Source organism: Polyodon spathula, chromosome 2, assembly GCF_017654505.1.
Source record: "Polyodon spathula isolate WHYD16114869_AA chromosome 2, ASM1765450v1, whole genome shotgun sequence".
Taxonomy (NCBI): domain Eukaryota; kingdom Metazoa; phylum Chordata; class Actinopteri; order Acipenseriformes; family Polyodontidae; genus Polyodon; species Polyodon spathula.
In genome coordinates, this window is record NC_054535.1 from 2,820,669 (window position 1) to 2,848,381 (window position 27,713).

Below are 27,713 nucleotides of genomic sequence, written 5' to 3' on the forward strand. Positions count from 1 at the left end.
TATGAAAGGTCTTGAAGCTTCCGAGGAAATGGCAAGGCCTGCTTTGCAAAGCCATTCTTTGCTGCACACCTCTTCATTAGAACTGTTTCAGTTTAAACAGACCTCATAGGGTGGAGCTCAGCCTCAATGGAGCCATCCCCGGTATCTGTAAATGTACTGTTTGAGATGTAAGATATCGTAGGAAACATTTTAACCATCACTGGTAGAATAACACTGAATTGAAATGTACAAACACAATGGCAACTGAAAACAACTGACCAAGCCTACATTGAGAACCTCAAGACTCATTTTTACTTTTGTTTCAGAGAATGTCCAGGTTCCTTATACTGGACACTATATGTGAACAATACTTGTAAAGATTCAATAAAACTCTGTCAATTTGTAATGAGATAGCACAGTTTGGGGACGTCAGTTCAGGAAATCACTTTCTTGACAAGAGTTCCCATATTAGAGTCTGAATATTTCTTTTTTGCACTCTGCTGCTTGTTCTTGACTGTGCTTAAACCCCCTTTTGCTTTATTAGTCAGCTGCTCTTGCCTTTCTTTGTCTAACCCTTACTCTGAGGGGGTAGTAATCCTCTGGGTTTTAACACTTCACTTACAGCAGTTCACCCTGAGGTGATTTCCTGCCAGCAGCAGTCTGTAGAAGGAGGATGGGGTATGTTATTCATAGTGTTCCGCATTTCTGGTTTATTCCGAATTTTACAGAAAAGTTACAGGATTTTTTATTTATTTTTTTGCTGGATGTCGGTTTTTACTGATTAATACCCAATTTTGTGTCTTATTCAATATTTCCCAAGTGCTATTTTCTAGGAAATGCACAATATTTTGATTTAAAATTCTGTTTTATTTTGACTGACATTGTAATAAGCAACCCTACACAGTATCCTAGGATACAACAGACGTTTAATAACTTTCAAACGTGGTTCTCTGTCACTTCACAAACACTTTATCACCTGATTATGTTGGCCAGTCAAAGTCTGATTATGTGGTAATTGATGGCCGTAGTAACTACTAGCTTGATCAAAATCTAAATTGAAATACTTGCACGAAAACATAACATTTTTAGTGGATGAGGAATGGGGAGAAAATGTAAATCAGTTTATGAATATTCAAAAGAAAACTTTTATGTTTCAAAGCATACAAAAAGCAAGAATAGCAGAGTGTGTAAGATGAGGCAGAGCATGCATAGCGCTGTAAATACTGCTGCACTGAGGCACATGGTCACACAGACAATAAAAGAACCTACTGAAAAATAAGCGACACATTAAACTAAAACAAGAAAGTGAACAGAGACTAGCAATCCATTTATGAGGCTTTTACACATGCTTTAATAAAAGAGAGCGCAGAGTGACTGCGCTAATGAGTTTGTCAGAGCGCTGTGCTTTGCTGGACAGCCACTGTTTATTGCAGAGAGGTGTGCTGGTGACTTTGTGCGGCAGTACTGTCTGTCCCTCATCGAAAACACTGCCTAACACTGACAATCTAAATCGGCAGTATTTGACAGGAAATGGTGATGCTTTAGTTTGTAAACTTGTGGAACGCGTTGATGGAAATGTCCAGTGTTATTTTTGAAGCGTCCCCGATGGCTTGCACCGCCCTAATCAGAAACCAGAACTGCTGCGCATCATATTCCACATGTGAAGTGTGTATACTGAGATTTCTTCCCCCAATTTTTACTGATGTTTCAATTAAAAATTATTTATTACTGATTGTATCCCTTTTTTTAATATAGGTAAAATAAAAACAAAAACTCCAGGGATTTTTCTGAGTTTAAAGATAAAAATTGAAAATGCGGAACCCTAGTTATACATCAGGTTTAGTTAGGGATATGGAAGCACCAAAAACGTATGTCTTTTGACAAGTAAACCAAAACTGTTTGATACTTTTTAATATAGTTTATATAAATCCAGTAGCCCCTAGGCACATATATAGAAATGCATACAGCAATAAGGGCTATAAGTAATACAGGTGCCAACATGATTCGTTTTTGATGTGGTAACTTGTTTTTAGAATTATTTACTTTGTTTTCCCCTGTAAATGAAATAAATAAATATTTAGGCCTGTATTTTAGACTTGGGGTACTGTGTCCCACTCAATGTAAAACCAGGCATTTCTGAATGACATTTTTGACAGAAGGTGGCATGACACTTTTGGATGCTCCCTATGTGTGTTCAGCAAAGAATGACTGGCCCTTTAAGAGCATGTCTGCTATGAAACTATAGGAATTTGGCTTCCTGCCAGTTTTTACTGCACCGAAAAGAGAACTGGACACATTATACATCCAGCTACGGTGTAGACCGCTCAGGGTTACATTCCGTGCCTGGGCTGACCCAAAAAACATGAAAGTTTGAATCCAACATGTGTCTTGAGAAATTGGCATACAGCAACTATGAAAGTAAATGCAATACAGTGAAGTGGGCCAGCATGATAATGTATGACTGATCAAATAGAAAGCAGGCAGTACGGTTTTCAAAGATGTTCCTACTTGAAGTTGTACAGAATAGACATATGAGGTCACTTTGTAATTTCAACTTCAGCCACTGTGCTGTAATAGGTAATACTGTGCAGGCATTCTGTGATGTAATAGGTAATACTGTACAGGCATACTGTGCTGTAATAGGTAATACTGTACAGGCAAACTGTGCTGTAATAGGGAATACTGTGCAGGCATACTGTGCTGTAATAGGTAATACTGTGCAGGCATACTGTGCTGTAATAGCTAATACTATGCAGACAGTGTGATGTAATAGGTAAAACTGTGCAGGCATACTGTGCTGTAATAGGTAATACTGTACAGGCAAACTGTGCTGTAATAGGGAATACTGTGCAGGCATACTGTGCTGTAATAGCTAATACTATGCAGACAGTGTGATGTAATAGGTAAAACTGTGCAGGCATACTGTGCTGTAATAGGGAATACTGTACAGGCAAACTGTGCTGTAATAGGGAATACTGTGCAGGCATACTGTGCTGTAATAGCTAAGACTGCAGGCATACTGTGCTGTAATAGGTAAAACTGTGCAGGCATACTGTGCTGTAATAGGGAATACTGTGCAGGCATTCTGTGCTGTAATAGCTAATACTGTACAGGCATTCTGTGCTGTAATAGGTAATACTGTGCAGACATACCTGGATGTAATGGGTAATACTGTGCAGGCATGCTGTGATGTAATGGGTAATACTGTGCAGGCATAATGTGCTATAATAGGTAATACTGTGCAGACATACTGTGCTGTAATGGGTAATACTGTGCTGTAATAGGGAAAACAGCAGTTTGATTTGAAAGCAGTTGAAAAATAATTAAGAGCCACATGCATACCATTCCAATAAATGTGCACAAGTATACATTGTTGATTTTAGGATGTTTTCCTACTGAATAATTTAAAACTTGGATTTGAATTCCTTTTTATGTCCGGTGAAGTTAGATTTCTAGTTGATGCATAAGACTGTATTCACCCCACACACCTTGCTGGTGGTCTTAATGAGTGAATGCAGCTTAAGTGAATGCAACAGGGTGGCGCTGTTTTTATTCACAAATACATGTTTTGTACTTTTTTGTTGTTTGAATATACCTGCTTTTATCGTATTTCTGTTGCATCAACAGAACTTGCAAGTGATGCACACATACATTGGCGGCTGTCGTAGTGATGTCGTGGGTCTTCTTGTTTTCTTTACACTAAGGAATGTTTAAATGTTTAAACATGTAAATTCTAATACGTGATACGTGAATTTGAATACTTCAAGTTATTTAGTATTACGTGATTGCACAATAACTTAATATATTACTTGATTGTGTGTTAATTTGGCATTTAGGATTTGTTTGGGAGGTTTATGTACACTAGTACAGTATGTAAAGGAGAGTGGTGTTTGAACACTTGAAATTGTAATGCTCAAGTACTCGTCTCGAGCAACAATAGACCTCAAAAACCCCACTACTACTATCAAAGAACACAAACTTTTAAATCTGTGAGGCTTCAATATCAGTCACAGTGCTCTTTAAAATTCCAAAATATTATATTATTTTATCACGAGTAATTACCTTTTTCAAAAGTGAAAGTATGTCCATCTTTTTTCAATTGTAAGCACTTCCTCTTTCCTGTAGTAATTTTGCATTAGTGCTGTACAGTGGGAGGTGGTGTGTATGGTTTTTTTTTTTTTTAACCATATAATTTTGGGCAAAGTTACTTATAACCAAAAAAAAAAAAAAAAAACGGAACCGGTTCCTGTTTTTTTTGTTGTTAAATGAACCTTTAAGAAACACCCTATTCTAAAAACATTATACTATCTGAAATGTGTTCAATAATATGTATGTATATAGTTATATCTCCACTAGCAACTTTAATTACAACCATAAATATACACATTTCAATGTATACTTTGATGTGTACATGGTTTTTTGTAGTTAAGTCTTTGGGATGTTAAAACGTTATTTACTTTTTTAGGGTTTATTTGCTTAAATACTAACCAGGGCTGTCAGTATCAGAATAGTAATATAAACAGTGTGTGTGTATAGATATGGTTTAAACACTGACATTGCAAAGTGTTTAAACATTCAGAAAAATGTACAGTACTGTACCTATTATTGCCAAGCAGTACATGAATAGAAAGGTAGCAACATTATGCTGTGCTTTACTGTTAAAACGTCAGTCTCCCTCAATCCTTTTACATTTTACAGTAAAATGCTTAATTCTTCTGTAGCACTCAGTGTTGCAGTCCATTTCATATAGCTCATGTTTTTATTATCTGCTCATAAGTTTCTGACAGGGTAGCTGAGTGGTGAGGTCAGGCCATATGCAGGAAGAAACACAGGCAAAGGTACTACGGTGCAAAAAGATGGTACTGCGGTGTTAGTTTTAACGCAAAAATAAGTGTTTTACAAAAACAATGCCCACAGAGCAAAACAAAAAGACAGACAAAAACAAATCACAAACACTAATCACTTCACTGATCCTTTATAGTATCTGTATTTTAGTTTTGTTTTTTCTCTTGCTCCCGTTCTCTCCTCTGAACACCCTTCCGGAGTGCAGAGAGCTGCCGGCTGTTATGCAGGTGAACATCTCCCAATTAGCAATAAATTAAACAATTAATTAACAGGGAGATGGCCACCTTCTGCACAAGGTTTTTTTAATAGTGGATGGGGCTTCCCATCCACACTACCAAACAGTACAAAAACAAAACATTTGATTACGCTGTCATATTTACAATAAGTAAATCATAATACAAAAATAAATACAAATTGTGCACCCGGGCGAGGATTACCCCATTCTAAATAAATACTAAATCAAAACAATAGTGTGGCACCTCGCTCGTCCTCCACAATTAAAAAGATTTTATAGCATGGCTTTGCCCTGCTCCCTTTTAATAATGTACAGGGCTGTCTCCTGCTGCCCTGCTACAGTGTCTATTAGGCAAATAAGCAATGGTAAAGGTTATTATAAAAACTGAATGCTTTGCTGATGCCAGATGCTTACACAGATGAGTAAGAAGGCTGTAACTGAAAACATTGTAAGCCTCAGGGAGAGTCCCTATCCTCCCCAGCGAATGATATTTGCGTCTTAATAGCTGCTGATGATCTGAAATCCTAGACCCTTGAGAATCTTTATTTACGCTCTTTTATCAGCTGGATGTCTAAATGAATGATGGGCTCCCAGGACAGTTTCAGTTAAAGGGGAAGTACCACGCATCTATGTAGTGGCATGTCTATATAATTCCTGTGCTCCACCAGTGATAACTGTGTTAGTTACAATACCATCCTGTGGCAGTGTGCCCTCCCCCTATGTGTATTTGTGTGTTATGTGTTGCGTGTGGTGTGTTAATGTTGGTGTATATGGTATAGGGTCTGTGTAGCATGAGTGATTTAAAATATATAGTTGTATTTATGCACTTCACTTCATGTGCATTTAAAGTAATTAGTAGTATGTGAGCACGGGGTTGCACATAGTAGTTCATGTGCTGGGATTCAAGTGAAAAATGAATTAGTAATTGAATCCTGGCACAACAGTATATATAGATGCACATTTTACTCACCCGGGGTTGTGTGTTCAGGGCGATGGAACGGGAGTGAGGCAGTAATAATAATAGTAGTAGTAGTAAATAATAATAATAATAATAATAATAATTATTATTATTATTATTATTATAATAACAACTGCAATGAGTGCTGGAAGCACCAGCACCGTACTTGTTTTGTTTACTGTTCGTTCCCTGTTTGTTAATGTCTGTTTTGTTTAGTGTTAGTACGTTTTGTTTGTCTATTTATTTTGGTTTAATGTGCCGTGTGCTGATTTTTTGTTTAAACCTTTTATTTTGTTCACTTATTAAACTGCACAACAGTGCAATTCACATTTCACCTGGCAGTACTCTGTGTTTCTTCCGGGTCCAACGTCACCACTACAGCCTGCTTGTCACACATCCCTACTCAACAGACAACAAATGGATGTCCATTTGGAATTCTCCAAAGCAAAAGAAAGGATACTGGGTGTGTCTTGTGGAAGGATAGGAATGATATCCCAGTTGCTGCATTTATCGTAGTGCTGAGACAAACGTGGGCGTTCGGATATTTGGATCTGAATATTCCAATAGTTGCCTGAAATATTGAACATTTGTTTGCAAAAAGTTATCAAAGCTTTTATATTTAACACTGTATTAAAAATGAAAAATATCCCAGAAGGAAAAACAGGTTGTGAAGGTCTTACTTTACCCTATAGTGAATTAACTACAAAACAAACAGTAGTTCTAGTTTAAAAATATATATTGTATTTCAGGTAAAAGCCATACAAAAAGTAGACCCAACTAGGATTGCATCTTAAAAGAAAAACAAAATGTTGATCATGATAGGAGACGTTTCTTTTGCAAGTTGGACCAGTGTTAGAAAGTGTGAGACATTCTGGAGTGAGGTACCAGATCTGTATCGTATTGCAGACAGAAACGGACCCAATTGACTCACTTTCCACTAGTATCAAATCTTCTTTATTTGGCTAAATTGCTTGAACAAGTGCTGATCAGTTACTCTCGCATCTTTCACAAAATAATATATTGGAAAAATTTCAGTCTAGTTTAAGAATTGCACACAGCACTGAAGCTGCTGTGGTTAGGATTGTAAATGATCTTCTGAATGCTGATGCTGGTGCTCTTTCAGTATTGGTTCTTTTAGGTCTTTGATACTATTAACCACCGGATTATGCTGAAGCGTCTTGAAAACCTGGTGAGTGGTGAGGGGGGCAGGTCTTGATTGGTTCTGCTCATATTTATCAGATCATTTTCAATACGTGTCCTATACTGGTCATAATTCTACAAATACTCGCCTTGTTCATGGAGTCCCATGGTACTTTTTATCATTTATATGCTGCCGTTGGGTGATATTATTCGAAAGCATGGGGTTCAATTCCATTCTTATACAGATGATACACAGATATATTTAAAAATAAATTCTAACACTGATACAGTCCTATCTGCTTGTTTGGCAGATATGCAAACCTGGATGTCAAATATTTTTTTTAAAATTGAATGCTAGTAAAAGTGAGCTGTTACTGGGCTTTCATGCTCTTCTGGTGACTGCCTTGTAGATGCCTCTTTGGCAGTCCCAGTTTAGGTGTTCAACTTGGCTCAAAGCTTTTATTTGAAAAACATCTCTCATCAGTGGTAAAGACAGGGTTTTATTACTTAAAGAAAATTACCAGAGTGTGTTGTTTTCTGCCCCCTAGTGATGCTGAGATTCGCGTTCATGTATTTGTCATGTCTCGTTTGGATTATTGCAATGCTCTTTTTGTTAATCTTCCTGCTCACCCTTTACAAAATGCAGCAGCAAGGGCTCTTACCAGTACCAAGCGGACAGAACACATTACTCTTGCCGTTAAGCATTTGCATTGGCTTCCTATCCAGTCCCTTGTTTCCTTTAAAATATTATCCTAGGGTCCTAGTTATATAACGGACCTTCTTAACCCTTGCATCCCTGGGAGGCAGCTTAGATCCTCTAACTCTGGATTGTTAAAATGCATGCTTCCAAAACACGTTCCTCTCGGAGGGCTTACTTTTTAGCTGTGTTGCTCCTTTTCTTTGGAACTCACTACCAGCATCTATTAGAGAATCCACAATGGTAGTCAAATTTAAAAATACCCTTAAGACGCACATATTTTCTGCTGTAGTTATTTATTTTTTACGCACTTATTTTCTGCTGTAGTTATGTATTTTTTTACTCTTCGACTATGCTGCAGTCTGCACTGTATTATACTGTACTTTTATGATTGAATTTATCTATTTACCTATTGTAGTTTTTATGTGTATGTAGAATTGAACTGATTGTTATTCATTGTGTTTTGTAATGTTGATTTGTGTTTGATTGTTTTATACAGAGCCTTGAGACACCTAGGTGTGAAAGGTGCTATAATAAATTAGTTGTTATAATAATAATAGTAATTCAAAAGTAAAGAGACCGGGTATGACATTTGTTACCCTCTGATTATTTGGCATAAAGAACTCTTTAGAGCTGCTTGCAGAAGCGTGGTGAAACTATACATTTTCTATACAATGTTATTTCTGTTATTCTTACTGGTTTTTGTTCTTCTCATTACTTAGCAATGTGCGGAGTAGTTAGTAGCGGTAAAAGTGCATGATCATGTTTTAGTCGACACAGTGTGTGTACAGCCCACCCTTTAAGGAAGGCATGCATGTTACTCACATCCCTTGTTTATTCAGTTCAGCACACTGGTCGAGGCATGTAGTCACATTCTGCTTGCAATGTATCTCTCCACACGTGTTATCAAAGTCACTTTAAACTGATAACTGATCCAGAATACATAGAAGTGCATGTGACACCTAATTTAAGATACAGGATCTAATTCTGTGGTGGATGAGGAGCGCAGAATATCAAAGACCCACACATTGAGGGCAGGGCCTGGTATTAACCAGTGCTTGGTCTGATGACCCTGAATTAATGGCATCTTTCTGATGTCTTAGCCTTGAGGTCAGCTTTCTGATTTCCATCCTACAGTTGCTGTCTTTTTTCTGTAAGAGTTATTAAATGGTGTTGAATTACAGGGCATGTCTGTTGCATCACATCACTTCTGTCCAATGGGTATTTCTCAATTTATGACAATCTTTCCTCATCTTCACTTGATGTAACTTCCTCTAACTATGTGTGTTCTTCATGGGTTCTGTGATTACTCTTGTATCATTGTGACTCGGTTGAAAGCGTAACTGTAAATAAAGTGATGTACTCTGTGTACACCAGATTAGGAAAATTACGTCACAGCAAGGCTAGGGTTCTACACATTCGCTGTAAGCTTCCAAGCGTCATTGACACTGTGACGTGGTGGTTTTCAAAGCTGTTTTTATAAAACATATTTAAAAAATAGCATCCCAAAAAAGTCACCAAGAATATTCCTCGGACTGTAATCGCAATAACATAACGAAACAAAATGGGGGCCCTCTATTGTGATCGCCATTAACATCGTATTAACAGTACCTGTTCGGTCAGTTGCTATAAAAAATATATTCTGTAGCACTTTAATACATTTGACCTTTTGTTAAAATTACAAACGGACTCCTTCCCACTCCTCTTCTACTATTCCCACTTCCCACACAGTAATAACACAACAGTAGGGGTTGGAAGCAGAACTGCTTCATACATTTTTACTACAGTCATTTTATGCATTGATTTTGTATCCACGTTAAATGTTTCCTGCAAACCCCTGTCTTTGCAGAGTCATGACGTGTGAAGCTGTAATCTTCAGTAGTAGAATATATATATATATATATATATATATGAATTAATCAGAACCTTCAATTAATTTGTTCTTTTTTTTTTTTTTAAATGGGACTTATCAACTATATACTGATGGCTTCAGTTGATGGGTTATATATGTTTAAAAGTATTGAAAATCAAACCCTTTGGTTGATTTTGTATACGATGTATTCACAGGCAGCAATGTTCTGATAATTGCACTCCTCAGTATTCAGCCACAACAGCTTTTGTTTTTGTAGTTACTAAATATTTATACAGGACAGCATCTGCTAGCACAAGGTTTAGTTTCCTGGGACCTACTTCCTGGTTGTATGGCTATTGTTCCTGTGAGAAACAGGACTCTGATTTTCCTTTTTGCAGATTAAAAAAAAAATGTTGCAGGATAAACAGGATATAGCCAACCAAACTGAATATTGTATTTATATAGTGTAGTTTATTTTCTGTCAATGCCTAACACTTCATGTTAGTCTTACTGCTGATCTCAGGATACCTAAGGGGATTGAATAAAGATGCAGAAGGCATTTTTCCAATTACGAAAACAGCTGATAAAAGGAACCATTGTTCAGTAGGATTTATTTGGACATTTCGTCGCAGCTGAAAGCTAGAAACTGGTTGAGCTACGTCATGTCGGGTGCAAAATCAAAGCTTATTATCCAAATCTATATACTGGTTAAGCTGGTCCAAGAAAGAAGTTTCATTAAAATCCCTTGCTTTTGCACTTTCTTAAACCTTCATGGGCATATCCTTGAGTGTGAATTGTCCCCAGCCCTTCAGGGTCTACTTTGTTGTCAGTAATCAACTAGCTGACATGCAGCCAGTAAGATGTTTAACTAAACACACTGCTGAAGTGAAATCACACACCCTATTTTTAAGAGGCATTGGATAAAGGCATCTGCTAAATAAAGAAACAGTAATTGTTTCTTTCAAAGCTGCACACATTTATGACCTATATCACAAGTAGATGTGCACAATATGACATTATTTTGTTATCAACAACCATTTGTTACTTTTTTCGAAAGGCTTTTACATATTGCAGTCTTTGGGACCAAAGAATAACCCTCTTTTTCCCAGGGCAATTTATGCCAATATAAACCTGTCTAAACATCCCATTAATCAGCCATGAAACAATCTGTGTAAATAATAATAATAATAATAATAATAATAATAATAATAATAATAATAATAATAATAATAATAATAAAATTGCATTTTATAATAGCATCATTTTAAATAGGGTCCACCTTAATTGTGTAATGATGTGTACTTTTATTTTGTTATACAGCAGGCCACAAGCATGAATTGCAGGCTTTATATATTGTCTGTTTTGCAGCATTAACTTTATAACATAACATAAACTTTATTTAGGCCCACTCTGTAAAATATGCCAAAGCACCCACAGCCTGTATGCAGATAATTCATTTGCCAAGTTCGAGGGTGAACAAGCTTCAATTTAATCATTTTTTTTTATTTTTTTCCGTTTTAAGACCTCTAAAGAAAAAATATTTAGACAAATGACAGCTTTATTGAAATAAAAAAAAAAAAAAAACGACTTCTCTGAACGGTTTGCAATCAGTTTGTATGAACTTTCTTGCTGGCATGGTGTGGTGAAACAGTAGTAACGCTGCATTGCATGGGCCACTGTTTGTTTGTTTGGATGTAGTCACATTAATTCACATCGAGAGCAAACCTCTCAACCTCCTAAACGAATAGTCAATGTCACTTTCAGGAAGACAGTGCTGACTGCCTAGTTTGTGTCCGTAACAGTATGGATAAAAAAATCAAAAGCCCTAATCCGTGCTGGAAAAGCCTGCTGTATTTGGGTTGTGGTATGTTAGAGAGGAATTTAATGTGATTACAGACTTTATTAATGACAGTGTTGTTTTCAGGTTTACTAAGCTTTTATTACTAATGACATGAGACCCACTGCAGTGCATTAAAGCCTTAACAGACTGAAGTAATTTTATTGTAGCGCCAGCTCATTCACAGCAGCCTGTAGTATAAATAATTCCTATTTATAACAAAATTAATTATCCACATTTTTAATAAAATATCTGTTAGCATAAATATAAAACAAAGCCACAACAGCAAATTTATCAATCAAAAAAAAAAAAAACATTAAAATACATTAACATCCATACTGTAAATAGGCTTCAAAATTCTAAATGCGTCTAAAAATGGTTTTGCCAACCGATTTTAGGAATAAATGTATACACATTGAAATAACCTTAGCACTGAAGCATATTCTTAAAATGTAGTTGCTTTTGTCAGCTGCTTATGTCACATAGGAACAGCTTGTCTTGTTCCAATATGAATAGGTTGCCAGTAGTTGTATCTAGTATACAATCCAATAGAATCTGAACTGGAGCAGACAGAGTCCCGATTCAACCCGGTTTGAGCTCAGGCTGCTGCGGATGGAGACAAACTGTGACAGATGAAAACATGGCCTTAGGTCAAGATATCTGGAGCACAAAGGGAAGCAAGATGAATGCTCTCAATTCTGAATGTGACCCAAAGTGTCTGGGAATGTTTGTTGCAATTATTGCCAGAGTCAATGAACTTGAAGAACAATGAAAACTGTTCTACAGGCATACACAGTGTAAACATCAGGAAGTTTGATGCATTTGAACCACTATTATTTTTTTCTTGTGGTTATTTATACCAACTTGTACGATGTTATTTTTTCATGAATTTCTTTTTTGGGGATATTGGAGTGTAAAGGTGACTGTTACCTCAGCATTTGTAGGACAACTATAAAGGCAGGAGAACCTTAATGAGCCATTTTCATCTATCTCCAGTGACCTTTGACTTTTCCATTTCAGATCCTTGCCTCATTGTGACACCACCATGCATCAGTGAAGCAGACAGGCTGAGTTTAGAAGCGCTACGCCAAATCCACAAGCAACTTGATGATGACAATGATGGTGGGATTGAAGTAGATGAAAGTGTTGAGGTAACATGTTTTGCTAGCCAAAACCATTCTGATTTCATCTCGATTTTGTCTTTTACGAGTTGTTTCACTCTATTAATAATAATTTAACTGCTCGGGATATCATTATGTTTTAATTTCAAGCAGAATCCTAGCAGTAAAAATATCATAGCAGTTTATCCTTGTGAATCAGTTTGTCTTTAATCTGGGCCGGGATCTGTTCTGGTCTCAGTGGTTATTAGGTAAATACAAATTGATGGTAACAATAATGCCAATGTCTGGCCTTTGTTTACGATTCATAAATTAGTAGAACACCACAAATGTATATTGATTTTTTTCCAGTACAGTAGCAACATCCTGCATTACAGAGAAAGCTGAGGGTTAACTGCTACTCTTAGCTGATGTAATCGCTGTCTGTTGTAGACTGAGGCATTTCATATTCAGTTATATATATATTCAATAATTTTCCTCCACAGTATCCTTGAACATATTTATGTATCCTTGATGAAAATATAAATGTATATAATTTGGGATGCACTTCATATAGGTAGTTATTTTGTCAGTGTTTGGTAATTTTGTCTTCTCAGAAAAAAAATAAAAATAAAAAATAGTGCTTGTGACACTTAGGAGTAAAATGCTTTAGAAATTACCTTTTGCATTTGGGAAACCAAGGCTCTGTTTTATGATTTTAAAATTATTATTTTTTCAACCAGTCCTAAAATGTTTAGCTGGATATTAGAAACCCTTTTCATGAAGGTCAACTAGAGTAGGGCTTTAGTTCAGGCCGGAGGAAAGAAAGACGAGGAATTACTTTTCATACATGTTGTGAAAAATGTCCTGAACTGTATGGAAAGTCTCAGGGGGTGACAGGTGTGTGCCTATGAAAGGAGTCTGCTCTTAACTTTGGGTCGTGCCAAGAAGTCACTCAATAGGATCAAATTGCAGCACTTACTGTAGGAATACCAAGACAGAACATAATGCACGCCAAGGCCAAAAGTACTTTTAGAAACTATCAATTTTAGTCTGAACTATATCCATCAAAGATTAATTCAGAATCAACTACCTGCATAATGAACACCTATTGTATTTTCTTCCTTTTTGAATTTTTAAAAAATCATGAACTCTGTTCACCAAACTTTAGCTTGTTAGTTATTTAAATAATGTTTTTAGTCTGTTTTTGTGAATAAAATAACATTTGGTATTCATTAAACGGTTATATGTTATTTTCACTTCATTGAATGCCGAACTGTATTTCATTTTTAAGAACACACTAGAAATTAGAAACTTCTTCAGAAACTCATTAGTTACAACTTTGAAAATATGCCCAGCTCTCTTCAATGCACTGACAAATGAAAAAAGCCCAGCCCTGCCAAAAGCTTTTTCTTGTTTACTTGTGGAAGAAAAGTGATTGGTGTCAAGTTTCAGGATTTAGAACTTTAGCAGGAACTACCAAGTAGTTAAGAAACCAGGAGCCACATTTACAAGATCTGTTGCTATTTAAACACCAAACGCATAGCAATGCTACATGCAAATACGTCGGGAGAATGTACTGCTGTTTTTTTTTTTTTCTTTTACTACAGCAACTACAGATGCTGTGTAATATATGTATGCAATGGGGTACTCCGATGGGGTGTCTGTCTACGGGCGCCTTGGGGCGTTGTGCATAACGAGGCGGAGCAGAGTGCCTCCAACCCCTGAGAAGGCCATATGTTTTAAGTATATGAACACTCTGGAGGGCCTTATTGCATTTATAATCCAGGTCAAACAGAGGATTTGAAAGAAAAAAGCGGAACTCATGTTTAGGGCAAAAAATTATTATTTTTTTATTAAATGTCCTTACGCCAGTGCAGGGACCAGAAAAGAAGTCCCATTTATAACTTTGAACTACACACTAGGCCTTTCAGGATGACAGTGCCCCCATCCACAGAGCTCGTGTGGTCGCCCAGTGGTTTGGTGATCATGACACTGATGTTATCCATATGTCATGGCCTCAGTCACCAGATCTGAACCCAATCGAGCATTTATGGGATATTCTAGAATGATGCCTACAGCGTTTTCCACTTCCATCAATCAAGCGTGAGTTGATTGACTTTCTCGTGGAAGAATGGTGCCACATCCCTCCTGCAGAATTCCAGAGGCTGGTAGACTCTATGCCATGGCGCATACTGGCCGTACATTAAGTGACTTTACATTGGTGTTTCAGTTTTTTTATCCAGTACCTGTAATTGTTTTCTAAATTGGCTGCTTACTATTTTGGGGATTATTTTTGGTTACTGTAATTGTAAACAAGAGGGCTGCCGATGCTGTAAATTCTGTGAGGCAGCGCGATGATTTCTAATGTGTGAAAAGGCTCGAACTGTCCGTATCCATCCAATATACGGACAGCTGGAACCTTGCTCGACCAATCGTATTGACGTTGTATTGTCAGCCCAGGATTATATTAAATAGTAATGAAATGCATTCCTATGAAATATCTGTCTGTCTTCCGTCACTTTAACACCAGATTATTTAAAACTAATTCAGTCTACTCTGTTATGCACTAGGACACTACAGCTTACTAATTTTGTAATTTGTATAAAACAGAACACAGTTGTGACCCACTGATGTGGTATTTTTATAGTCTGTTACAACAAGTAGTCTTGTGTGTGCAAGTGTAATTTGGTGACACATAAAAATTATGTGTTACATGCCTTCTCTTTAAATTTACACTGAACAAAAATATAAACACAACATTTAAAGTGTTGGTCCCATGTTTCATGAGCTGAAATAAAAGATCCCATAAATTTTCCATACGCACAAAAAGCTTATTTCTCTCAAATTTTGTGCACAAATTTGTTTACATCCTTGTTAGTTTCTCCATTTCTCCTTTGTCAAGATAATCCATCCACCTGATAGGTGTGGCATATCAAGAAGATCATTAGACAGGTGCACCTTGTGCTGGGGACAATAAAATTCCACTCTAAAATGTGTAGTTTTGTTACACAACACAATGCCACAGTTGTCTCAAGCTTTGAGGGAACGTGCAGTTGGCATGCTGACTGCAGGAATGTCCACCAGAGCTGTTGCCAGAGAATTGAATGTTCATTTCTCTACCATAAGCCGCATCCAGTGTCGTTTTAGAGAATTTGGCAGTACGTCCAACTGGCCTCACAACTGCAGACCACGTGTAACCACGCCAGCCCAGGACCTCCACATCCGGCTTCTTCACCTGCAGGATTGTCTGAGACCAGCCACCCAGACAGCTGATGAAACTGTGGGTTTGCACAACCGAAGAATTTCTGAAAAAATGGTGCTGTGTGGGCAAGCGGTTTGCTGATGTCAACATTGTGAACAGAGTGCCCCATGGTGGCGGTGGGGTTATGGTATGGGCAGGCATAAGCTATGGACAACAAACACAATTGCTTTTATCGATGGCAATTTGAATGCACAGAGATACCGTGACGAGATCCTGAGGCCCATTGTCGTGCCATTCATCCTCCACCATCACCTCATGTTTCAGCATGATAATGCACGGCCCCATGTCGCAAGGATCTGTACACAATTCCTGGAAGCTGAAAATGTCCCAGTTCTTCCATGGCCTGCACACTGACCAGACATGTCACCGATTGAGCATGTTTGGGATGCTCTGGATCGACGTGTACGACAGCGTGTTCCAGTTCCTGCCAATATCCAGAAACTTAGTACAGCCATTGAAGAGGAGTGGGACAACATTCCACAGGCCACAATCAACAGCCTGATCAACTCTATGTGAAGGAGATGTGTCGCGCTGCATGAGGCAAATGGTGGTCACACCAGATACTGATTGGTTTTCTGATCCACGCCCTTACCTTTTTTTTTTTTTTTTTTTTTTTTAAGGTACCTGTGACCAACCGATGCATATCTGTATTCCCAGTCATGTGAAATCCATAGATTAGGGCCTAATGAATTTATTTCAATTGACTGATTTCCTTATATGAACTGTAACTCTGTAAAATCTTTGAAATTGTTGCGTTTTATATTTTTTTTCAGTGTAGCTGAGAGTCCAGTCTTAAAGGAGAGCCTATATGTTCAGAACTTCATGAACTGTTTATAACATGCAAAAGGAAGTTAACAATATTTATGTGGTTGTTTTTTCTGTATTTCTTTTAATAATGTGCATGCATTATTAGCATTCCAAGAATGCAATAGTGCAGTACAATCAACATTTAAACAGCACTCTTAACACTGAAAGTTATTTTGGCCACTGCCATTTCATGTTTTCTAGTCAAATTGTACTTGTTATTGATCTACTTTCATTATATTTCAAGCCATATCTGTAATGCATGCGAACAGTAAAATCAGATAACATGATATCGTCAATTCATAATTGTTTAGATTTGAGGTGTCTCTCTGTCCAATTTTGTCCTGCTTGTTCCGAATAGTTCCCTCTAACACTGATAGGTATATAGCAGTACTGTACATGCTGTCATATGGGTTTTCTTGTGTTTTTCATGTGTTTAGCATGGAACCTTTAGTATTTCTGTGTGTCCTCTCTGTCTTTTTTTATGGCCCTGTTGCAGACACATTGCTGTCAGACTAGTGTCAGACTAAATTTAAAAGGCAAAACTGTGCAGCTACTTTGCATGTCAAAATAAAAATTCAAAGATGTAAAGAAATTTCTAATGTGCCTGTAGTTGCCTGTGTGAGAAATTAAAAAAAGGTTGCTCAAAAAATTAATAACATAAATTGTCAACACATTTTTTGATTGTTGTTGAAGTTTACAATAATTGAATAGAATGAACAAACTAAAGGTTTTTGAAGAAGCTAATTTAAATCTTGCCTGTTATGAATCTTACGTGTTGTGCATTTAAAGTTGCTATGCATCTGTGTAGTTTTAAAAGAACCACTTGGATGTAACAAACAATTAACTGTGAAAGCCAGTGCATCAAAGGTCTTTAAAATTGGTACTTTGTCATTCAATTCCAGTGCTGTGCTTTTACAAACTGTCAATCACATGGCCTGCCCCCGCTGTCAATAATCAGGAAGCTCTACAGACTGCCAAACCAGGCAACCAATGAGAAGCATGATTGAATTGCATGTTATGTCACATGTTGCACAAGGTCTGTGTGTGAATATTCGAGTGGTGCACATTATTTTCTTAAAGGTGTGAATTTTCTCCGCTTTTAAAAGTTATATTAGCAATGATTTGTAATCCAAATTTAGTTAGCTTAATTGTGTTGTTGTTGTTTGATATAATTTACATAGCATCAGAAACTTTGTAGTTCAGTGTATTTAACTTTAACCAAACAGTAACCATAAATAAAATAGAATTTGTATGAAATAAAAAAAAATTTAAAACATCTCGGCTATGTTCAGCAATGGCCAGAGTGCCTGCAGAGCTCTGGCTGAAGTATCAAATTCAGCTAAACTGCAGGATGTGAGATCAGGGTGGGGAGCAGGGGCATTGCATGCTAACACTGCATTGTAATGCACACTGATGTCTGCAATTGCTGTAATGTGTTTAACTTAAACTATAGTTTTGAAAACCTTGGTCCTTCGTTATTAAGGTCTTTGACTACCTATAGACGGGCCTCCTGAAATGGACATAGTTTTGCAATGATCACATCTTGTCTGTCCAATTAAAAATGGCATTATAAATATGCAATGGAACATGCCACTCCAGTCCGTGTAAGAGTGCTGTGTGAGTCGTGGTAGTATCCTACTGTAGCATATTTTGTTTAAGGTTCTTGAGCTTTGTATATTTGACAGTTTGCCATTCTTTGTCATGGCACATATCATTTTTGAGTAAAAGATCAATTTAAATTCAGTGGGTCTAACATCCCTGAGTTTGGTGTAAATTGGAGGGGCCTAGTGCTAAATCCAGTATGTTTGGGTGATTTGTGGTGAAAGGACTCAGTTGTTTCACTGTTGATGAACTTTGTTGTTGATGTTTGATTCACTGAATGTTCCTCTCACCTGTCATAGCTAACCTGTACCTGAAAATGAAATCTCTTTCCATACTAGGGTAGATCTGTTTTCATGATTTTACACTGTCCTTTTCGAAGATAAAAAAAAGTTCCGGATTCTGCCCTGTCAACACCCCACCACAAGTTTCAGCTGAAAGTCAAATTTTCACCATTCGTTTCCGGTGTCATCTAGTTATTGATAAAAACCTGCACAAATAATGCCTCGGGGATAATATTGCGGCTCATGTGATTAGAAAAAGCTGCCAGGAAGTAGTTGTTGTGTGCATTAAATGGTTCATGGTTAGGGTCATCTTCAGTTCAGATAACGAAGACATTCAGCGGCTTCAGATCAGATGATACAGGCTTGGCAGTCTGAGTGATTACACTTTCCTGTTCTTATGCTGCAATCCATATTTTGGATTCTATTTTTTTTTTGTTATTGTACATTTTAATGCTTTAATGCTACTTTGGATATTAATTTATTATTTTGTGTTGTGTTTTCACACTGGACATTGCAATTTCTTACTTGCAGAGATTATGTACAGCTCTTTATTTTAGTGGCCACGTGTGTATGTTTTTTAAATGTAGCGACATTTATTTTAGAGTTTTTCACTTAAAGATGTGTTTTTTCATGATGTGGGTTTGCATAGGACACTGCAGCTTTAAACTTTTGTTTGTTTTGTGAAAAGATTTGAAATGACAAAATAGTGGACATACTGCAGCAACTTTGTATTTCTCCAGTCATTAAATATGTTATCTGCACTTCTTGATTCTTTATCGTGACTGTGTGCTGTGCTCTACCTTTTGAATTTTAAGCATGCTAATTGTAAACGTAATCTATCTGCCTAATGTTAAAAATACTCCCTCTGCAATAGTGCCTGTAATTTTGCCCCTGTCTGAGTCAACACCCCCCACACACTTGCATTAAGGACAACTTTACACCCCCCTGGGCGTTGACTTGGCGGAACCCGGTATTACAGGACTGAATTCACAACAGTAGATGCCTGATAAAGCAAAACCTTCTAGGGAAATTGCTCTTCTACTAGCACAGTTTTACTTACAGGGAACTTGGTTGAGTTCCAGTTCATTCTGGGTTTCATGTATTGGGCCATTTCCATGGCAATGACAGAGCCATATGTGAGTTTGTGACGTCATTGAAAGCTGAAACTTGTACATTTTTAAGAAAACAGTGATAGTGCTATTGTGTCAGGATTATATCACTTTAACTATAATTGAGCTTGGTTGTTAGGTATGCACGTAACTGAGCTGTAAAATATGCAAACGTTCTGTGTAAATACAAGCTAATGCTTTCTGCACCAATCTGATACTATATAGGTATGGTACAGTAGGAGCTATTTGTCAATCTTAAAACTTTATCATTATTATTATTATTATTATTATCGTATTTATTTTAATTACATTATAGAACTATTTAGGAAATATAGGCAGCTTAGTTTCTTGACATACTTTAATTCACTGTGAATGTTACTAAAGGTCACAGGTGTAAACCCATAGCCTCTAAGACTGCCATCTTTAGCTTATAAGATGAGGCTTTGTTATCTGTCCACTTTTCACAAATAGCCTGCTCATAGTTAACATTGTAAGTTTCCTGAGTTTGATATGGAGACATTTAGAATTAGCTGTAAAATGTTGTATTGAGAAATGTGATTGTTTGTAAATGCAATGAAGTCATTTTAAACAGCTCTTTAGGGAGCAGTCAGCCATTGTGTGGCATTGCGTATCTTAATAAAACAGACAATACTGCTGATATTTAATTCCCAGGGTGAAACAGGAACTACTGGATATATATATATATATATATATATATATATATATATATGAAGCCAAGCTAAAACTATTTTGTTTCAAGAACTTCATTCATCAAGAAGCTAAAGACAGAGACAGAGGGCCAGCCCCACACAAAGCACAGCTCATATTCATACAGCACAGCATGTTCTCAATCTACAGTGATGGCAAAGCCTTGCCTCACCTACAGTATTAGGATTGAGACTAATCAAAAAAAAAAAAAACTTTCGACCATAGCTCTATACTCAATTTTTATTCTAACAAACAAACTTCTTTCACAAAACCTGTTTTTTTTTTATCAAACAAATATGAGCAGTTCTGGAGCTGTTTCCTGAAACAGATTAAACACAATCTTTGGATGTGAAAAAAAAAATGCAAAGTATCACAAAATTGTGTTTGCATACACAGGTAGTTTTGGATTACATTTCTATATAACAAAAAAAGGTCTTTGCATGTGACTAAGTCGTAATGATCACAGTCAAACCTACCCCGATCAACACCATGATAGGCAATTAGAAAAATAGAAAAATACCAGTGCCCTGTTTTAGTGGCCAGGTTGAACAGCTTGAGAAACATGGAGTTGGAGAAGAATGATGTAGAAACAGAAGTACCATGCAGACATGATAGTGGTATGAGGAAGCAGTGATGACGACTTATTTTATTGAAAAACGGGACCATAAAAAAATGAAAGGCAAAAGCACTTGTAATTTATCGTCTGTCACTACATGACCCGTTACAAAAGTTTACTAAAGTACAAGCATATACAAGTGTAATAAAGTCGAGTTAATGCATGGGTAAGCACTGTAAAACCCTTTAGAGGTATGTTAAAGTAAACCCTAGTAAACTATGGTAAATGCATATTGCAAGAATTTACTATGGTAAACTTTTTATGAAGGTTTCATCATGTACTTAGAGATTCTGTCCACCTGTAGTTTTCCCTTATTATATTGAACAGCACAAGTTCATCAGCCAGTGATGCTGTTACATGCTGGTAAATATATATTTTTTTAGTCTGTGGTTGTGACAAGACGAGCTTGGAAGCCTACCAAACAGGCACTGTCAACACAAGAAGAAATCTCCTGCATAAGACAGAGATGAGGTGGTTTCTAGTATACAGTATAAAGCATGTTTAAGATTAAATATTATTTATTGTTTAATAAGAAGTTGTCTTATTTTAACACATTCATTTTGAACGAGGAGTTTTATCCCTTTCATATGTTTGTGTTATTGTGTGGTAAATTAGACCCTCTAGACAGTGCTGCATGGCCCCTCAAATCGTTCATTTATTCTCTCCGGTTGTCTGCCCCCACATGCATTCTCTAAAACACAAAATATATTAGGAGGGAGGGGGTGGGGGTCCAGCCTGCTGTTTGTACTCTGTATCAGCTCTTGAGAGGGGGCTATTTTCCTAATTCATCAGCTGACTTCCACCAACACACTTTACTTCCTCACCCTTCTAAAAGGTCTAAGTATTTGCTGATGGAAATATTTGAAGTATTCAGATCACACATGTGCTATATGCACCTGCTGCTCCCCTTCGTTAGGAGGGTGAACGAGCAGTTCTGTTACCACGCTTGTCTCAAAACAAAAAGGGAAACTTGCTTCTCACTTGTATCTGTTATTTGATTCTATTACTTTGTTTAACATATTACACAAACTTTCAACATGCAAAACAGTCATTAAAATATCAGAGATGTTAAAGATAGAATCAAAGTCACTTTTACAGCAGTCCTCTGTGCTGCGCAGCAGATGCTCTTTAATATTTTAAAGTGTTATACAGTTTAAATTAAACCGAAAGCTGTGCATCATGTAGCTCGTATACTTTGACTTCCTTCTCTTGAGACAAGTTTAATGTTAAATTGGGTAAAAGACTCGGCTTTGAACTCATTAGTTGTACGAAGGCAGAAGTCTTCCACACATGACCTAATAGATATCATACAGGGGATTCAGTAAAGTAATATCTGAGCCTCTGCGCTAGGCTTAAGTGCAAGCTACTACTCTCTACTGTTGGTGGCACCTGTATCCATTACAGAAAAAATATGATCCAAGCATCTAGATCAGGTCCCCATTGCAGTTTGTTAATTGATTTAAAGCCAGTAACATAAACCAGCCTTTACACAGCCAGGCATGCTAACCCACAGTACCCTGTCCTCTCTTTCGGATTTGATTCTGTGCTGGCTGCAGGTCAAGCATGGGGACTGAAAATATTACTTCTAAGGGCTGGTTCATACTTCTTTTGCAGATTAATGCAATATGACCGATGCAGACAGCTATAAAAGCTGTGCAGCTTTACTGTTTGCTGTACGAAGGACACATCGTGTCACAGCTTCACTGTTTGCTGTAGGAAGGACTCATCATGTCACAGAGCTTTTGACTGCACAGCTGTTCATATTTTTAAATACAGGCTGCATTTGCGTAATTGGGGGAAAAAAAGTGACATATTGGAGGATGTGCTGAGTTTGTGTCTCTTATATAGGTTTAAAAAAATTTAAGCAATGTTGGTACATCTGTCGTCTCAACCAACAGAGAATCCGAAAGGGAGAATTTCAAATTCTGAGAGTTAAATTGGAGAGATTCTTTAGGTATTTTAGAATAACAGATTTGATGATCTGTTAAACAGATTGGAGCCACTGCTTCAATACAAAAATACACAGGGATGCAGCGACACCTGCAGACAGACTTGCACTCACACTGCACATAAGTGGCAATTCCAGCAAAGCAGGGCCACAGGCTTTGCAGTCTCCCCAGCACTTTTTTTTGAATAATACACATCAACACTGTTATATTCTGTTATTTGGCCATCTCTGTATTCTTTAAGTGCTGAGTTATAATAATGTGGATATTTACCAGTGTACGACCATGCAGAAAATGTTGAAATTGTTCAACATCATCTGACCCCGTGCAATTTCAGGTCTCAGACGCATGAAAATGTTGTTTGACTTTCCAAAAAAGACACACGTCGTAAGAGTGTGGATGACATAATTCCGACCTGTCGCACAGTGTCTGAAGTATGAACCAACCTTATGGTTTACACATTTTAGGATGGAGGTATTGAGATTGTCCATTATTTTGATCTTTTGAAATAGACCCCACTGTACCTACAACTAGTGATATTAGGTTCTTTACATGTTTTTTTTTTTTTTTATTGTATATTCGAGTGTAATAATCTGTGTTATTGATTTCACAGTGTAACAAATTTTAATTTTTTTTTGGTTCCTGGGTAGTAAGTGTTATTTCCTAATTGCTTATGCCTCAAAAGTATAGAAAATGGCTGCTATTCCCCACAAACTTTGCTTTTGTGACCAGGACAGTGATATTTTGAAATGTACCTATTTTCCAGAACATTCCAGATAGATTCAGTGCTAGTAAACTTGGAGTAACTTCTAGAACTTTCCAGTAATATAAATAGTAGTATAAATACAGGGGCCTTAAGCTCACCAGTTCAGTTTAGTTCCAGCTGCCTAAGTGGATACATATCTGCATTTTTCTGAGATGGCATCAAGAGGCTGCAATGGTGGCATTCCTGATTGGTCTCCAAGGCGGTTTTACCAAGTTTCCCTGCTATCTTTGCCTTTGGGACAGCAGGGACACCAAGGCGCACTACCACAGGCGGGACTGGCCACAGCGGACCGAGTTCTCTGTGGGGAGGAACAACATCAAGTGGGAGCCACTGGTGGACCCCCGGAAGGTGCTGATGCCACCACTGCACATCAAATTGGGCCTTATGAAACAATTTGTCAGAGCTCTAGATAAGGAGTCGCCAGCCTTCACGTACCTTCAAGACTTCTTCCCTAAGCTGTCTGAGGCAAAGGTCAAAACCGGTGTCTTTGTCAGACCACAGATAAAGAAGATCCTGGAGTGCAATGAATTCCCCAAGAAGCTCACTAGTAAGGAGAAAGCGGCTTGGAACAGCTTTGTCACAGTGGTTCGGGGCTTCCTGGGCAATCACAAGGCCGAAAACTATGTGGAGCTGGTTGAGACTTTGGTGAAGAACTATGGCACAATGGACTGTAGGATGTCCCTCAAAGTCCATATCCTTGATGCTCATCTTGATAAATTCAAGGAGAACATGGGAGCATACTCGGAGGAGCAAGGCGATTGCTTCCACCAGGATATACTGGACTTTGAACGCCGCTACCAAGGACAGTATAACGAGAACATGATGGGAGACTACATTTGGGGGCTGATTCGTGAAAGTGATTTACAGTATAATCGTAAATCCCGAAAAACTACTCACTTCTAAATCTTTGGTAGTCATTTTTGTATTACTTTAGTATAAATACATGTTAATTTGGATTCATATGTTGTTTTTTTATGTCTTTATGTGAACGACAAGACAGTTTTCTCATTGGAAATAGGTCAATTTCAAAATATCACTGTCCTGGTCACAAAAGCAAAGTTTGTGGGGAATAATAGCCATTTTCTATACTTTTGAGGCATAAGCAATTAGGAAATAACACTTACTACCCAGGAACAAAAATTGTATTGCATAGTGTTTTCAGTCTTCAAGTTAGATACTTCAGATTGGTTGCAGGACAATTCTCAATACGAAAGCAATCTCAGTGCAGTTGTTTTGTTAACCACACGCACATGCTTATTTAAGCACACTGTTTTATAATGTACCGTTTGAATTGTAACAGGTGTGCCTTAGTCTCTGTGAAGTGTTTTACAGATCTTTGTATTTACAAAGTGGTAGTTAAAAAACATTCCCTTTCCGGGCTGCTGTGATTGAGGCTTTTATTTTTTATTGGCATGTGAACGTTCATCTTGGAGAATGGACAAACCTGCATAAACCAGCGTAGAAAATGAAGCACTTTGCTGTTGCAGCGCTAGTACGGTACATGCATTATCTGTGCCACATTGTGTCTATGGCTCAAGACATAGATGATTTGTAGTAGCCTGTTGTACATTAATGAATGATTACCTTGGAAGGGCTTTCTCGATAGTTTCAGATATACAGTAGAATGTATCTTGCCTGATTGATTTCAGGAGCCAAGTTAATGGATTGGCTAAAATTGCTAATTTATCTAGACTTGATCGACCTGTATTACAATTTAGGTGGTTTTATATTACATTTGTAATAAATGTAACAGCATAATTTTCAAAAAATAGAAAACTCTTAAAGTTGTATTACATTAGTAACTTGTTGAAATCCGTTTTCCTGCCATTTCCGCTGTATCCATATTCAGTACGTCAGGGGTTCCCAAACTGGGAAACGCCAACGAAAGAGCCTGAGGAAGAAAACACATGCAGTGATGCTTCAAACAGTGAAGGCATCAAAATCTTGAAAATGTGACGCAGAGTACATTCAGTTTGGGTTTTCTTGCGTTACAAAGAAAGACGGCCTTGATTACCCAGAATGTGTGATGTGCTTCGAAATCCTATCTATTGAATGCCTCAAGCCGTCAAAGCTGAACAAAACCACCCAAATGAAGCTGGGAAATCTATACATTTTTTTTTTTAAATGCCAAATTTTAAAATAAGCGAGTACTTTTAAGCAGCACGTTACTGTTCCAGAGAGGGCCTTAAAGGCACCTTTTCCAGCCTCATACCACATTGCTCGCACAAAAAAAACGCATACAGCTGGGGAAGAGTTAATTTTGCCAGCGACTGTTGATATTGTTCGTGAAATACTGGGTGAGGAAGCAGCTAAAAAAACTGAAGTGGTGCCGTTGTCAAACAACACTGTGTGCCGAAGGATAGGTGACCTGGCAGAAGATGTTTTTTGCAAGGTTGCGTGCGAGCCCGTATTTTTTCTTGCAGTTAGATGAAAGAACAGACGTTGCAAATGCTGGACAGCTACCCGTATATGTTAGGGTTGTTTGAAGAATTCCTTTTCTGTAAAGAATTACCAGGGAGAACAGCCGGTGAGGAAATATTCAGAGTGCTAGATGGATATATTAAAGAAACTTCAATAGACTGGTCTCTGTGTGGGAGTGTGCACTGAAGGTGCAGCTGCTATGACTGGCAAACGTAATGGTATTGTAGCCTTTATAAAGACATTATCTCCAAATGTCGTTGCAAGTCATTGCATACTTCACTGTGAAGCACTTACTGATGAGTTTAACCAGCTGCTGCAAGAAGTGATAAAAATTGTCAATATGATAAAATCTAGGCCCCTGAAACACAGAATGTTTGCGGCGCTTTGTAGTGAAATGAGTCTGAGCCACGAGCACTTACTGCAGCACTCTGAAGTATGCTGGCTGTCAAGGGGGGCAGTCATGCAACGAGTGTTTGAACTTCGACATGAGCTGAAACTGAGACTATCGTACTTGTCGGATATATTGGGAAAGTTAAATGCTCTGAATCAAAGCATCCAAGCCCGTGATGGAACTGTATTAAATATGCAAGACAAAGTTAGATCATGCACTAAAACAAATAAACAATAAACTGAAGGAGCGACAGAAATGTTTCCACTTTTACGCAAAGAATGAGTACTAGCAGCATCCTGCCACTCGTCGTGGCTCATTTGATTCATCTGCAACAGTTCTTCAGTGAATACTTTCCAGAGCTCGAAAACGAATATTTGAATTGGATCCAAAATCCCTTTGATTCTGAAATCGATACAAACCTGGACCGGAAATCCCAAGAGGATTTGATTGAACTGTCAAACGACGGGACTTTAAAAATTACATTCTCTGCTGTTCTGGTACTACAGTTCTGGATACACATTGTGGATGAGTACCCTGTTAGCGAACAAGCTCTAAGAACTATTTTACCCTTTACTACAACATATATGTGTGAGACTGGGTTTTCCACACTGACAGCACTAAAGACAAAGCACAGATCACGTCTGCATGTGGAGAGTGACATGCGAATATCATTGACTGGAATGAAATGGCAATTTAATGACCTGTGCAGGAATTACCAAGCGCACCCATTCCATTAGGCATGCAGATCCCAGAGAAGTAGTATTATTTCCTTAAATTTATTTTTATCCTCATTCTTTTTTGTTTCATTATTTAATTTGTTGTTTGCAATCAGAGTGAGGTGATCTGCTCGGTATCTACAAGAAAAAATGTTGGCACTACTACTGGTCTGCCTTTATGCTCACCACGTGTCTCTTTTTCTCACGTAGTGAGACATAATGTGTAGCAAGGTGTATTTTTTGTAGTGATGTTGTTACCCTTGTTATGTATATGTAGTACATTTTATGTAAGTTAAAAAAAAAAGTCACACTGGATAAAGGCGTCTGCAGCTAAATTACATAATAATAATAATAATAATAATAATAATAATAATAATAATAATAATAATAATCATGCAAATTCATTGGATGGTGGGCCTCAGCCAGGATTCGGAAAGTTTTAGGG

At 37.5% G+C, this 27,713-nt stretch overlaps 1 protein-coding gene across 2 annotated transcripts in view; it reads left to right on the plus strand.

Moving 5' to 3' along the window:
- The window catches only part of stim2b (stromal interaction molecule 2b), a 74,378-nt gene that overhangs the window by 23,256 nt on the left and 23,409 nt on the right, over positions 1-27,713 (plus strand). For both annotated transcript variants that reach the window (XM_041274432.1, XM_041274440.1), the window contains exon 2: positions 12,564-12,694. In XM_041274432.1, the coding sequence (XP_041130366.1) occupies positions 12,564-12,694 (131 nt within the window). The remainder of the gene's footprint in view (positions 1-12,563; positions 12,695-27,713) is intronic.